General features: G+C 50.3%; 1 protein-coding gene across 6 annotated transcripts in view; it reads right to left on the bottom strand.

The window, feature by feature from the left end:
* CUX1 (cut like homeobox 1) overlaps window positions 1-13,636 on the bottom strand; it is a 472,474-nt gene that overhangs the window by 40,258 nt on the left and 418,580 nt on the right. For 3 of the 6 annotated variants that reach the window (XM_032756129.2, XM_032756134.2, XM_032756128.2), the window contains 2 exons: window positions 9,047-9,235; window positions 3,821-4,085 (listed from right to left, as the gene is read on the bottom strand). The exons of the other annotated variants lie outside the window; for them this stretch is intronic. In XM_032756129.2, the coding sequence (XP_032612020.1) occupies window positions 3,821-4,085; window positions 9,047-9,235 (454 nt within the window). The remainder of the gene's footprint in view (window positions 1-3,820; window positions 4,086-9,046; window positions 9,236-13,636) is intronic. 6 annotated transcript variants of the gene reach the window in all.

Below are 13,636 nucleotides of genomic sequence, written 5' to 3'. Positions count from 1 at the left end.
GTGCCCAGCCTAGCCTGAGATATTTTTAATTGCCTTTAGTCAGAGATATTCCTAATTCCCTTAAAGTGAAAGGATAAGAGGAAATAAAGCTTGCTTTTTTTTTTTTTTGAGGGGGCAAAAATTGACACCAAGTGTTACTCCCTGAGGGTTCCAGTGGAGAAGAAGAAAATCTACTTTTCCTGTTTAACCCCTGAGAAAAGAACGTAAAAAACTATGTTCTTGGTTAGGGATTTAACACATCCAGTGTTGGGAAGCTCTGTCGGGTATAACAGCAGGTTGGTCTGTACAAAGCATTTAGTGAAAGAACCAAAGCCTTGGAGAAGAAACTCAGTCTGCATCTCTGCTCTGCCCCTCTGCCCTTGGCCTGCTGGGTGGGTGGCCTTTTTTTTTTTTTTGAGATGGAGTTTTGCTCTGTTGCCCAGGCTGGAGTGCAATGGCACGATCTCAGCTCACTATAACCTCCGCCTCCGGGGTTCAAGAGATTCTCCTGCCTCAGCCTCCTGAGCAGCTGGGATTACAGGCGCGCACTACCACACCTGGCTAATTTTTGTATTTTTAGTAGAGACGGGGTTTTATCATGTTGGCCAGGCTGGTCTCGAACTCCTGGTCTCAAGTGATCCACCCGCCTTGGCCTCCCAAAGTGCTGGGATTACGGGCATAAGCTACTGCACCCAGTCCAGACCTATAATTACTAAATTTTATTTACTAAGTTTTGAGGTCCTACTGGTATTCTTCTTCTCTCCCTTCTCTATCTTTGCCACAGGTGTACCACTGAATTTGCTAGTGCGAAAATGCACAAAAGAGGCGTCCCCACAATGATCGCAGACTACAGTGTGATAGGCATGTCTGTCAGAAGACCAGCAAGACAAGCAGCAAACTGAGAAACCCGAGGGGGTGTACCCTGGCCAGGGGGCAGTGACTGCCATGCAGCTGAGGCCTTTGGGGAACTTGGGAAACAAACGTGGCCCCAGCAGGGCCAGGGAACATACTTTTGGAGCTGTTTTGTATAATTGGTAGTATCTATGCCCAGACAGTAACCTAGGGCTTTGCACGCATCTATATTATAGAAAGAGTTATCACACATGCCCTAAAATGGATGTGAATTGCAGGAGACTTCAAAGTGCATGCATCTTTGTGGCTAGAAAGTAGAGATGGCATCTAGGTGTGTAGAGATGGCTCATGCCTGTAATCCCAGAACTTTGGGAGGCCGAGGTGGGTGGATCACTTGAGGTCACGAGTTTGAGACCAGTCTGGCCAACATGGTGAAACCCAGTCTCTACTAAAAATACAAAAAATTAGCCAGGCGTGGTGGTGGGCACCTATAATCCCAGCTATTCGGGAGGCTGCGGCAGGCAGGAAAATGGCTTGAACCTGGGAGGCAGAGGTTGCAGTGAGCCGAGATCGCGCCGCTGCACTCCAGCCTGGGTGACAGAGCAAGACTCCATCTCAGAAAAAAAAAAAAAAAAAAAGAAAGAAAGAAAGTGGAAATGGGATAGCATGGCACCTGGCGAAGAGAAGCTTCAGGAAACCCCTGTCCACGTTTCTGTTCATTTCCTTCATTCTGCCTCATTACTGTTGAAGTTTCCTTCCAAGTAGAGGGACCTCCACTGTTCTAACTGCTGGCCTCCCTCTGCCTCTGTTTTGATCTGATTGCTAAATTTGGAATGAAGAAACTGGCTGTGCAGCTCCTGGACTTTCTTTTTTTGAGACAGCGTCTGGCTGTATCACCCAGACTGGAGTGCAGTGGTGATCTGGGCTCACTGCAACCTCCACCTTCTGGGCTCAAGCGATCCTCCCACCTCAGCCTCCTGAGTAGCTGGGGCTGTAGGTGAGTGTTACCACGCCTGGCTAATCCTGGATTTTGTCCTTGAGGGAGGTAGCTGGAACACAGGGAGGCCCGTGCAGGGCCAGGGCTGCCATTGTGGGGAAGTTTGCCTGGGTCTAGGGTCCACGTAGCAGGTGCGCTCAGCTCTCACAATGAGCAGCATCTTGTGACTTTGCCTTTATGGGCAATAAAGGTGTGATTTGGGCTCCGACCTAATATTTTAGTTTCCCAATTTGTTCAGAGCCTGGGTGGTTTACTGGGCCCCTTCAGGAACTCCAGTGGACCTTATGGGGGAGGGAGGGCCCAGTGAGAGACACAACTTCCCCTCCAGCCTGACTGTGACTTTGTACTGCCCATGACTGTGTCATGTGCACAGCTAGGAGGGCCCCATTGCCATCAGCCACACCTACGTATGGTCACCTTGGTTGAACCAGGAGCACCTATCCCAGTGTTATCGTGCCCTAGGGACAATGGGAAGCAGCACCTGAGATGGTCAATGGCAGGGCATTAGCTTAGGGATCTCCATCAGGGCCCTGGAATTCTTGGTTTTTAGCAGTAGAGAGTATGGTTATAGCTATGATCAGCAACTCAAGCTCCTTCAGTGGGTTTCCTCGATCTACTCCAAACACTTCATCCCAGTGCACTTTGTTCTACCAAGAGAGCACTGGGCCCTGACCTCCTTAGCCCCTCTGAGTTCTATATTTTTCATCTGTAGAATGAAGAGAACTGGCCGGGTGTGGTGGTCATGCCTGTAATCCCAGCACTTTGGGAGGCCGAGGCAGGCGGATCACTTGAGGTCAGGAGTTTGAGACCAGCCTGGCCAACATGATGAAACCCGTCTCTACTAAAAATACAAAAATTAGCCAGGCGTGGTGGTGCACACCTGTAGTCTCAGCTACTCAGGAGGCTGAGGCAGGAGAATAGCTTGAACCTGGGAGAAGGAGGTTGCAGTGAGCCGAGATCGTGCCATTGCACTCCAACCTGGGCGACAGAGCAAGACTCCGTCTCAAAAAAAAAAAAGAATGACGAGAATATTGTATCTCATATACATTTGTGAGCTGTGAGGATTAAGTGATATAACTCGGTGAAACACTTAGCTCAGAATCTGAGATCTAGAAGATGCTCAGTCTGTCTTCATTAACTCATGAACTTTCCCAAATGCAAAGATCTTAAATGACTTCATTTATTTAATTACAGAACTAATCAAACTAATTTGGAAGATAACACGGCAGAAGACCCCGAGAAAGCACTGCAAAATCACTAAGAAATAAAAGTTCAGGCCAGGTGCGGTGGCTCATGCCTATAATCACAAGGGTTTGGGAGGCTGAGGTAGGAAGACTGCTTGAGGCCAGGAGTTTGAGACCAGCTTGGGCAACAGAGCGAGGCCCCTGTCTCTATAAAAAATCAGCAGGCATGGTGGTGCATTGGCATCCTAGCTACTCAGGAGGCTGACGTGGGAGGACTGTCTGAGCCCAGGAGTTCGAGGCTGCAGTAAGCTATGATTGCACCTCTGCACTCTAGCCTGGGTGACACAGCAAGCCCTTGTCTCTGAAAATACATAAATATGAATATAAATATAAATATATATAAACTAAACCACAAAAGTTTCACTCCTTTTGAACCATGAATGCCTACACTCTCCCTTATTAAATGATGTAATCAAGAGGTGATTTTCTTTCTGGGTCATGGCAGATACCACCTGTTTCTAACTATGTGACAGTGACGGGAAGGGACGTGGCCTTACATCTCTGGAGTTAAAACCTCCAATAACACCTAAGGAACTGCCGGGCATGGTGGCTCACGCCTGTAATTCCAGCACTTTGTGGGGCCGAGGTGGGCAGATCACCTGAGGTCAGGATGTTTGAGACAAGGCTGACCAACATAGTGAAACCCCCCTCCCCCGCTTCCAGCCTCACCCCTGTGCGCCATGGCGGCCTCGGGACAGATCAACCCCTTCCCCTGGGCCCACCGGCGCTCCCTGCGAGCCAGCCGTACCTGTAGTTGTGGAACCAGTTGATGACGGTGCTGGTTTTCAGGTTGAGCTGGGTGGCGAGGTCTTCGATGGTTTTTGGTGACGGGTATGGCTTTTGCTGATACGCTCGTTTCAGCGCCTCCTTCTCCTCGGGAGCCAGCACCACCCGGGGTTTCTTCAGCTGGTGCTGGGGCTGGGGGCTGGCGCCCTGGCTGTACTCGGTGCCGACAGACGGCGGTTCGCAGGGCTGGCTGTCACTGACTGAGCTGTGCCGCCGCTTCATGTAGGCTGCGGAGGAAGAGATGGCAGACTGAGGTCAGGCTCAGCTGGGACAGCAGCCCAAATCCCTGGTCCCGGACGGCACAGTGCCGGCTTGCAGGACTTTGCATAGAGCATCTCAAAACACCAAGATGAGGCTGGGCACGGTGGCTCATGCCTGGAATCCAAGCACTTTGGGAGGCCGAGGCGGGCAGATCACTTGATGTCAGGAGTTCAAGACCAGCCTGGCCAATATGGTGAAACCCCGTCTCTACTAAAAGTACAAAAATCAGCTGGGCGTGGTGGTGTGCGCCTGTAATCCCAGCTACTAGGAATGCTGAGGCAGAATTGCATGAACCTGGGAGGTAGAGGTTGCAGTGAGCCCAGATGGTGCCACTGCACTCCAGCCTGAGTAACAGAGCAAGATTCCGTCTCAAACAAAACAAAAGAAACAACACTAAGATGAGAGCCATTCTGTTACCAGCACATGCTCATCAAGGACCTGCTCTGACGGAATGTGAGGTCCTCACCTGTCCCTGCACAGCTTAACAGTTTAGTAGGGGAGGCAGAGAAGTATCCAGAGAGATGTTCCCAGCAGACTGAAAAGTGGGGTGGGGTAAGTAAGTGCAAGGGACGATGGGGATACTGAGAAGAGTTCCTCAGCCAGACCTGGGTGTGGGCGGCAAGCCACCCAGGTGCGGAGGCAAGAGACCGAGGGCACGAGCTGTTCCAGTATAATAAAATATATAAAATAAGAATAGTTATACCAGATATAGATCTTAGATATGATTATATATGAATATCATTAATCATTAGTTGGTAGCAATTACTCTTTATTCCAATATTATAATAATCCTCGCTCTATAACCATAACCTAGGAAAAACCAGGCCATAGAGATAGGAGCTGAGGGGACATAGTGAGGAGTGACCAGAAGACAAGAGTGCGAGCCTTCTGTTATGCCCAGACAGGGCCACCAGAGGGCTCCTTGGTTTAGCGGTAATGCCAGCGTCTGGGAAGACGCCCACTGCCAGGCAGACCGTGGTCTAGCGGTAGCCTCAGTGTCAAGGAAAAACACCTGCTACTTAGCAGACCAGGAAAGGGAGTCTCCCTTTCCCTGGGGGAGTTTAGAGAAGACTCTACTCCTCCACCTCTTGTGGAGGGCCTGACATTGTCAGGCTTGCCTGCAGTTATCTGGAGGCTTAACCGTCTCCCTGTGATGCTGTGCTTCAGTGGTCACGCTCCTCGTCTGCCTTCATGTTCCGTCCTGTACACCCGGCTCTGCCTTCTAGATAGCAGTAGCAAATTAGTGAAAGTACTAAAGGTCTCTAATAATGGTGTAAGTTGTTTCTCTCTTTGTCTCCTCTCTCTCTCTCTGCCTTGGCTGCCAGGCAGGGAAGGGCCCCCTGTCCAGTGGACACATGACCCACGTGGCCTTAGCTATGATTGAAGATGGCTCACTCTCCTTATCCTGCCCCTTTGTCTTGTATCCAATAAATATCAGTGCAGCCTGGCATTTGGGGCCACTACCGGTCTCCGTGACTTGGTGGTAGTGGTCCCTGGGGCCCAGCTGCCTTTTCTTTTATCTCTTTTGTCTTGTGTCTTTATTTCTACACTCTCTCATCTCCGCACATGGGGAGAGACCCACCGACCCCATGGGGCTAGTCCCTACACCTGGGGAGGGGGAAGGGGAAGTTGCCTAGAAGAGATGATGTTTAAACTGAATCTTGAAGGACATCGCCGGGCGTGGTGGCTCTTGCCTATAATCTCTGCACTTTGGGAAGCTGAGGTGGGAGGATTGCTTGAGTCTAGGAGTTTGAGACCAGCCTGGAGAACATAGCGAGACCCTGTCTCAAAAAAAATTTAAAAATTAGCCAGGTGTGGTGGCATGCACCTGTAGTCCCAGCTACTCGGGTAGCTGAGACGGGAGGATCACTTGAGCCCAGAACACCGAGGCTGCAGCAGTGAGCTATGATTGCATCACTGCCCTCCAGCCTGGGCGACAGAGACCCTATCTCTAAAAAAATAAAATAAAATAAACAACTTAGGCAAGAGATTTCCTTAATTAACTTGCCATTTTGTCATGAGAACTCAGAAGCAATTGAGAAGGTAAATCTTCCCCACAGAAAACCCAAACAGTGGAGTCAAAGCCGCTGGATCCAGAGAAAGGAGTTGGATGGTCCAACCATGGGGACTCCCTCCAGTTCTCTTCTAGGGGACAGACGACTGACCAGGGACTGGCGGGGGGCTAGAGAAGGCCTCTCTAGGGAGCAGCCCTCGTGGCCGGCACCCCCAGGAGTGAAGAGAAGTCCACGGGACCATAGCGGCTTTGGAGACTGGGGCACCTTTGGAAAGATCTGGGCCCCGCAGAAACAGTAACTCATTGGTAACACAAGAGGGCGCCATGAGCCTGTGCAGAGGGAAAGATGGGAGGCCTGGGAAGCCCTGGAGATGTATTTGCAGGGACTAAAGTCCTTTCCTAAGGGCCCCAGGGTGAGAAACACAGCAGGGAGCCGGGTTGTCAGGGCCTCCTCCTTCCTAAGGGCTGAGGGCTGCCTCCTGGCGAGTGCAAGAAGCTTGACGCTGCTCGGGTGAGGGGATAACGGGAAACTCTGCAGATACATTGGGTTCATGACAGCATTCTCTCTACTTTTGTTTATGTTGGAGATTTCCCATAATAAGACGTTGAAAGGGCCGGATGCAGTGGCTCATGCCTGTAATCCCAGCGCTTTGGGAGGCCGAGATGGGAGGACTGCTTGAGGCCAGGAGTTCAAGATCAGCCTGGGCAATATAGCAAGACTTTACAAAACAAAAAAACAAAATGAAAAATAAGTTGAAAACTTTTGAGGTGGCAGTGTGGCACCAGGCCCCTGCAGCTTACAGCGCTGCCTGGGGCTGCCCAAGAGGCGTGGCCTACCTCAGACCCTTAGACTACAGGCCCAAGGGCAGGCCAGAGCCCGCTAGAGGGGCCCTGAATGGGGCAGAGGCCACCACCTGGGCAGGTCATCAGTGGGCAGCAGCAGTGCCCTTGGGTCATCCCAGGGGGGCAACTCGCAGCACAGAGGCAGCGGACGTATATTTAAGAGCATCTGCTTTGAAATCTGACAGCCCTGAGTGTGAATTCCCGCTCCCTACTGATAGGAGCTATCGAAATCTGCTAGGCTGCATGAAGCCCTGAGCTTCATATTTCCTGGATAAGGACATCTAAGCAGAGTCATGTGGATGGAGAGCAGTCTTAGCGCAGTGCCTGGCAAACAGGGCAGTTCTCAGAAAATAGAAGCCTCTATTATTATAAAGGAACCCCCATAGGGTTCCTGGAGGAGGCACCAGACACTCTTTTTCCTTCAGCAGCCCTTTCCCGGGTTGGGTGAGAATGGTGATGCTTGGCTGGAATTTCTGGGTGAATTAAGAACTGACAGGCCTGGGTTCCGTACCTGGCTCAGATGCTCGGGGGGGGGGGGGGGGGGGGGGGGGGGGGGGGGGGACCCACCCAGGGGGGGGGGGGGCCCTTTTTTTTTTTTTTTTTTTGAGATGGGGTCTCGCTGTGCTGCCCAGGCTGGAGTGCAGTGGTGTCATCTCTGCTCACTACAACCTCCTCCTCCCAGGTTCAAGCGATTCTCCTGCCTCAGCTTCCCAAGTAGCTGGGATTACGGGTGTGCGCCACCATGCCTGGCTGATTTTTGTATTTTTCAGTAGAGATGGGGTTTCACTATGTTGCTGAGGCTGGTCTCAAACTCTAGACATCAAGTGATCCACCTGCCTCGGACTCCCAAAGTGTTGGGATTACAGACGTGAGCCACTGCGCCCGACCCCTGGGATGCCCACTCTTAGTTAAGGTCCTCTGCATTAGCTGATCAGGGAGGCTGCCACTTCTTATGGTCAGATCAGCAGCAGCTGGTTCCCAGTCTCTGCCTCTAAGGGATGCAGTTCAGCTGCCCAGTGAGCTCCTAGCACCATGGGTGACCTGAGGACTGAGGGTGCTCGAGGGGCGGACTCACTGGCGAGGACCAGCGCTTAGAAACTGCAAACCACGAGGCACAGCACACCTGGCTTTAGGCATTTTTCCTATGCTGTAGCCTACAGGCTGCAAGAAGAACGCGAATCCACATTTGAGATGACATGTGGGTGCAAATGGGGTTATTCCTCTAGGAAGGCCAAATCCCCAGAGGCTGGGAAATAACAGCAAGAGAGAGATCTGTTGTGGCAGGAGTTTGCTCTGTCACTTTCCAGGCTGAGTGACCTTGGTGGAGGCACCGAACCTCTCTGAACCTCTGTTTCCTGATCTACAAAATGCATCTTTTTTTTTTTTTTTTTTGAGATAGGGTCATGGTCTGTCACCCAGGCTGTAGTGCGGTGGCTCAATCTCTGTTCACCGCCTGCAGGGTTCAAGCGGTTCTTGTGCCTCAGCCTCCCAAGCAGTTGGGATTACAGAAGCGCACGCCACCACGCTTGGAGATATATATATATATATTTTTTGGTAGTGAGGGGGTTTTGCCATGTTGGCCAGGCTGGTCTTGAACTCCTGACCTCAAGTGATCCGCCTGCCTCAGCCTCCCAAAGTGCTGAGATTACAGGCGTGAGCCGCCATGCCCGGCCTACAAAATGCATTTCTTATTTCTGTCTCTGATAACAAAGGAAGGCCTCTAGCCACCTGGTACATGCTCAGTAAATGCTGTGATAGCCCGATCAGCCACCCACACGACACAAAAACCAAATGCAGCGCCCCCAGAGCCGTTCCGCTCTCCTTGGTTAAAAGTGCTCCCAGTGCTAAAAAAATCTTTAGATTCAGGCTGCTGGAGAGAAAAAGTTACACATCTTCCCAGCCCTCTTAGGTACTCATTAGCTGATGACCATCCAAAAATATTTTTGGCCTGTCCTCCAGTCCCTTGGTCATGGGTCAATGTCCCTCATCGGCTGTGTGTGAAAGATTTGAAAGAAACTGCCTGTCTATGAATGAGGACGCAGCCGGCCCAGGCGGGGCAGGGAGACTTACCTTTCTTCTCCATCCGTTTCATGTCCATCAGCTTCTCCACATTGTTGGGGTCGTTCAGCCACAGCTGCATCCGGACGAAGGGCTCTCGTCCTTTCAGACTGAGCTTATGCCAGGGTTTGGGGCGGGCAAGGAGGTCGGAGACAGAGCCTTGGGTGAGCCCTAAGATGGTCTCCCCAAATAAGCGCTGGCCTAGAGAGAAAACAGAAGCGAGACAGGTATTGTCACTGAGAGCCAGGGATCTGAAGGGACAAGTACGTGTCAAGGTTAAAATCAGACACAGGAGTTTAAAGGCCCAGGGTTGGGCTGGCGACATGCTAGCTTACAGCAAACACGTGGTAGAAATATATCTTCAACCAGACTTTTAATACTCTCCATTGGCCAGAGAGTTGGCATTGCTCTTGCATTCTCTGTACACACAACCAATGACATTTCTCTTTATTATTATTATTATTTTTTTGAGATGGAGTATCGCTCTGTCACCCAGGCTGGAGCGCAGTAGCATAATCTCGGCTCACTGCAACCTCCGCCTCCCGGGTTCAAGCGATTCTCCTGTCTCAGCCTCCAGAGTACCTGGGACTACAGGTGCTCGCCACCACGCCTGGCTGATTTTTGTATTTTTAGTAGAGACGGGTTTTCGCCATGTTGGCCAGGCTGGTCTTGAACTCCTGACCTCAGGTGATCCACCCCCCCTCAGCCTCCCAAAGTGCTGGGATTATAGGCGTAAGTAACCGCACCCGGCCAATGACGTTTCTCTTAAGCCTTCAGCCTGGTGTGGTGGCCGGAAGGGCCCTTTGGGAGGCTGAAGCGGGAAGATCATTTGAGCCCAGGGGTTTGAGACCAGCCTGGGCAACACAGTGAGACTCAGTCTCTACAAGAATACACACACAAAATACTAGCTAGGCGTGGTGGTGTGTACCTATAGTTCCAGCTACTTAGGAGGCTGAGATGGGAGGATTGCCTGAGCCCGGGAGGTTGAGGCTGCAGTGAGCTATGATTGCACCACTGCACTCCAGCCTGGGCAACAGAGAGAGAGACTGTGTCTCGAAAAAAAAAAAGCCTTCAGGCTATGTATGTGCTGAGGTCACGCTAACACCTGTGGTGTTTCTCAGAGGCAGTGAAATCTCTAAGCCAGAGCTCAGGAGGCCAAACAGCAAACAGGAGACCTCTCTTGTACAACCTCAAATCAGAGGGCAGCCTGCGTCTCCTTCCACAATTAGCAAGGTTATCAGGTCTCGCTGAGAAAACGGGGCAGGCAACCCGCAATCACAGCAGGACAGAGGAGAGGGAGCTGCCCAGCTCTGGTTTTCTGAGAGGCCGGCCAATTCCAATTCCAAAGTCTGCTTTTGCAGTCTAGGCTGCCGTTGCTAAATAAAGTAGCTGGAAGTGGATCAAAACCCCTTTCCTGACACCTTTTCTTCTCCCAGGCAGGGGTAGGCAGCCCACTTCACAGGCTGATCAGAGGGCATTTTGCTATGAAGAGCACAGCCACATTGAGTTGGCAATGCTTGTCAGGAGCTTAGAAAGAAAGGCTCACTTCTCTGAGGGCCATTCTGCTGCCGGTTTAGAGGGCCACCGCTTGTAAAGATACAAATTAGGATCAGTGATAACCTAGATGGCCTGATGCGAGTACTTGAATGAACAGGACTTATTAGGTGGAAGTGGAGACTGGGATCAGAGAGGCCAGCGTTTGACCCCATGAAGTGTACAGAACAGAAGGCACCTCTCCCCGTCCAGGGCAGGGAGACGACACAGGGCTGGCTTGTTCTCTCTGTGGCTTACATCCTCTCTGTGAAATAGAAACACTGCACACTGGCTTCTAAGAAGGGGCCTCCAAGTAAAAGTTTGCTGCCTAGAAAGCACTGAAGCTGAGACATTAATTTCTTATCAGTCTTTTTTTTTTTTTTCCCCTAAAGAAACTGGGTCTTGCTATATTGCCCAGGCTGGACTCGAACTCCTGGGCTCAAGCAATTGTTCTACCTCAGCATCCCGAGTAGCTGGGATTACAGGTGCGCACCACCATGCCTGGCTTGGTCATTTTAAACTTAAAGATAAAAACAAAAACAAAACAAAAAACAAAACAAAACAAAACAAAAAACTTAAAGATAAATTTACTAATTTTGTAAACCTGTGTTTCTCTGCTTTTCAAACTCTTTAGCCTATAAATGTCCCAAGTCCTTATGATTTTTTTTTTTTTTAGTTGTTATAAGAAAATTTTGGCCAGGTGCGGTGGCTCTCGCCTGTAATCCCAGCACTTTGCAAGACCGAGGTGGGCAGATCACAAGGTCAGGAGATCGAGACCACCCTGGCTCACACAGTAAAACCCCGTCTCTACTAAAAATACAAAAAATTAGCTGGGCGTGGTGGCAGGCGCCTGTAGTCCCAGCTTCTGGGGAGGGTGAGGCAGGAGAATGGCGTGAACCCAGGAGGCAGAGCTTGCAGTGAGCCGAGATGGTGCCACTGCACTCCGGCCTGGGTGACAGAGCGAAACTCCATCTCAAAAAAAAAAAAAGAGAAAATTTTACTTAATGCTAACATGGTAAAAGAATCTATTTTCATTCCAAGGAGCTTGCTATGTTCGGGAAAGCAATATATATGAATAGCTAGTTGCTCTTTGGTTAGGTCTCCCAGTTGAATGGGGAAAAAAAATCAGATGATTATTCCTGGAAAATTATCTGTATGCCTCCTAGATGTTTCCTAGCCATGATTTTTAATTGTTTTGGGGCTACAGACCCATTTGAGAGCCTGAAGAAAGCTACACACCTTCACCCAGTAAAACAAACATCAAGGAAAACTCCAGCAATGATGGTGGCATGGATGATAACTTCAGCCTAGGAGTTTGAGACCAGCCTGGGCAACATGGTGAAACCCCATATCTATTTAAAGAAAAAAAAAGGCCGGGCGCGGTGGCTCACGCCTGTAATCCCAGCACTTTGGGAGGCTGAGGTGGGCGGATCACGAGGTCAGGAGATTGAGACCATCCTGGCTAACACGGTGAAACTCCATCTCTACTAAAAACACAAAAAAATTAGCCAGGCATGGTGGCAGGCGCCTGTAGTCCCAGCTACTTGGGAGGCTGAGGCAGGAGAATGGTGTGAACCTGGGAGGCGGAGATTGCAGTGAGCTGAGATTGTGCCACTGCACTCCAGCCTGGGCAACAGAGTGAGACTCCGTCTCAAAAAAAAAAAAAAAAAAAAATTAGCCAGGCTTGGGGTGTGTGCCTGTAGTCCCAGCTACTCAGTAGGCTGAGATGGGAGGATTGCTTGAGCCCAGGAGTTCAAGGTTGCAGTGAGCTATGATCGCACCACTGCACTCCGGCCTGGGCAACAGAACTAGACCCTATCTGATTTTCAACATTTACATGAAATGCCACTTCCTATAAAGAGGTGGGCGGGAGTGATGCAACTGGCCTGCTTCCTTGGATGTGTGACGAGCTATGAAGTGGGAGATGACTCAAGTCTAGGAATCCCTGCACGATTCAATAACTGATGAACATATGGGAATTGGCCATTTTTTCAAATCAACAGCTACATTTTTATTTTTATGAATTGACTTAATTATATAAAGTCTCATTGATATGACTTTTTCTCTCATTCTGTTTTGTCTGTTGCATCGTACAGACATGGGGATGGGAGGCTTCCACTGGACAAGCTGGCCTAACCCCCAGGCTGTTAGATCACGGAGCAAACTTTAGTGGAACTCAGCTACTCTGTTTTTTTTTTTTTTTTTAAATTTTTTTTTTAGATAGTGTCTTGCTGTGTTGCCCAGGCTGGAGTGCAGTGGTGCCATCATGGCTCACTGCTGCCTCAACTTCCTGGACTCAAGTGATCCTCCCACCTCAGCCTCCCAAGCAGCTGGGATTACAGTGGGCACCACCATGCCTGGATAATAATTTTTAAAAATTTTTTTAAATTTATTTTTTGTAGAGACGGGGTCTCACTGTGTTGCCCAGGCTGGTCTCGAACTCCCGGCCTCAGGTAATCCACCCGCCTCAGCCTCCCAAAGTGCTAGGGTTACAGGCCACCTGTCATTCTCAAGTGAGCCACCGTGCTCGGCCTCCGTTCTCTTCTCATCCCATGGGAGAAACAAAAGACACACAAGGCCTTTCCATGAGCAGCAGACAAACTGCAACCACTCGGTAGGGTTGTGCTTGCATGCACTGCAGAGAACACTGCCCCTTTAACTGACTTTCACCCTGGGGAAATAAGAAGAAGGGTGGGTTTCCAATATCTGAGTGCCTAAACCAGGGAACCCTGTCTGGTTAACACCACACTGGAGAAGCACGGTGGTTTAAAATGACAAAATAGGCTTGGCCGGCATGGTGGCTCATGCCTGTAATCCCAGCACTTTTGGAGGCCAAGGCAGGTGGATCACCTGAGGCCAGTTCGAGACCAGCCTTGACAGCATGGCGAAACTCTGTCTCTACTGAAAATACGAAAACTAGCTGGGTGTGGTGGTGGGCACCTGTAATCCTGGCTACTTGGGAGGCTGAGGCAGGAGAATCACCTGAACCCGGGAGGCAGAGATTGTAGTGAGCCGCGATTGTGCCACTGCACTCCAGCCTGAGTGAGTCGGTGGACTCTGTCTCAAAAA

This window comes from Hylobates moloch, unplaced genomic scaffold (assembly GCF_009828535.3).
Source record: "Hylobates moloch isolate HMO894 unplaced genomic scaffold, HMol_V3 SCAFFOLD_1, whole genome shotgun sequence".
NCBI lineage: Eukaryota > Metazoa > Chordata > Mammalia > Primates > Hylobatidae > Hylobates > Hylobates moloch.
Note: the sequence above shows the minus strand (reverse complement) of the source record. Positions and strands in the feature narration are given on the sequence as shown.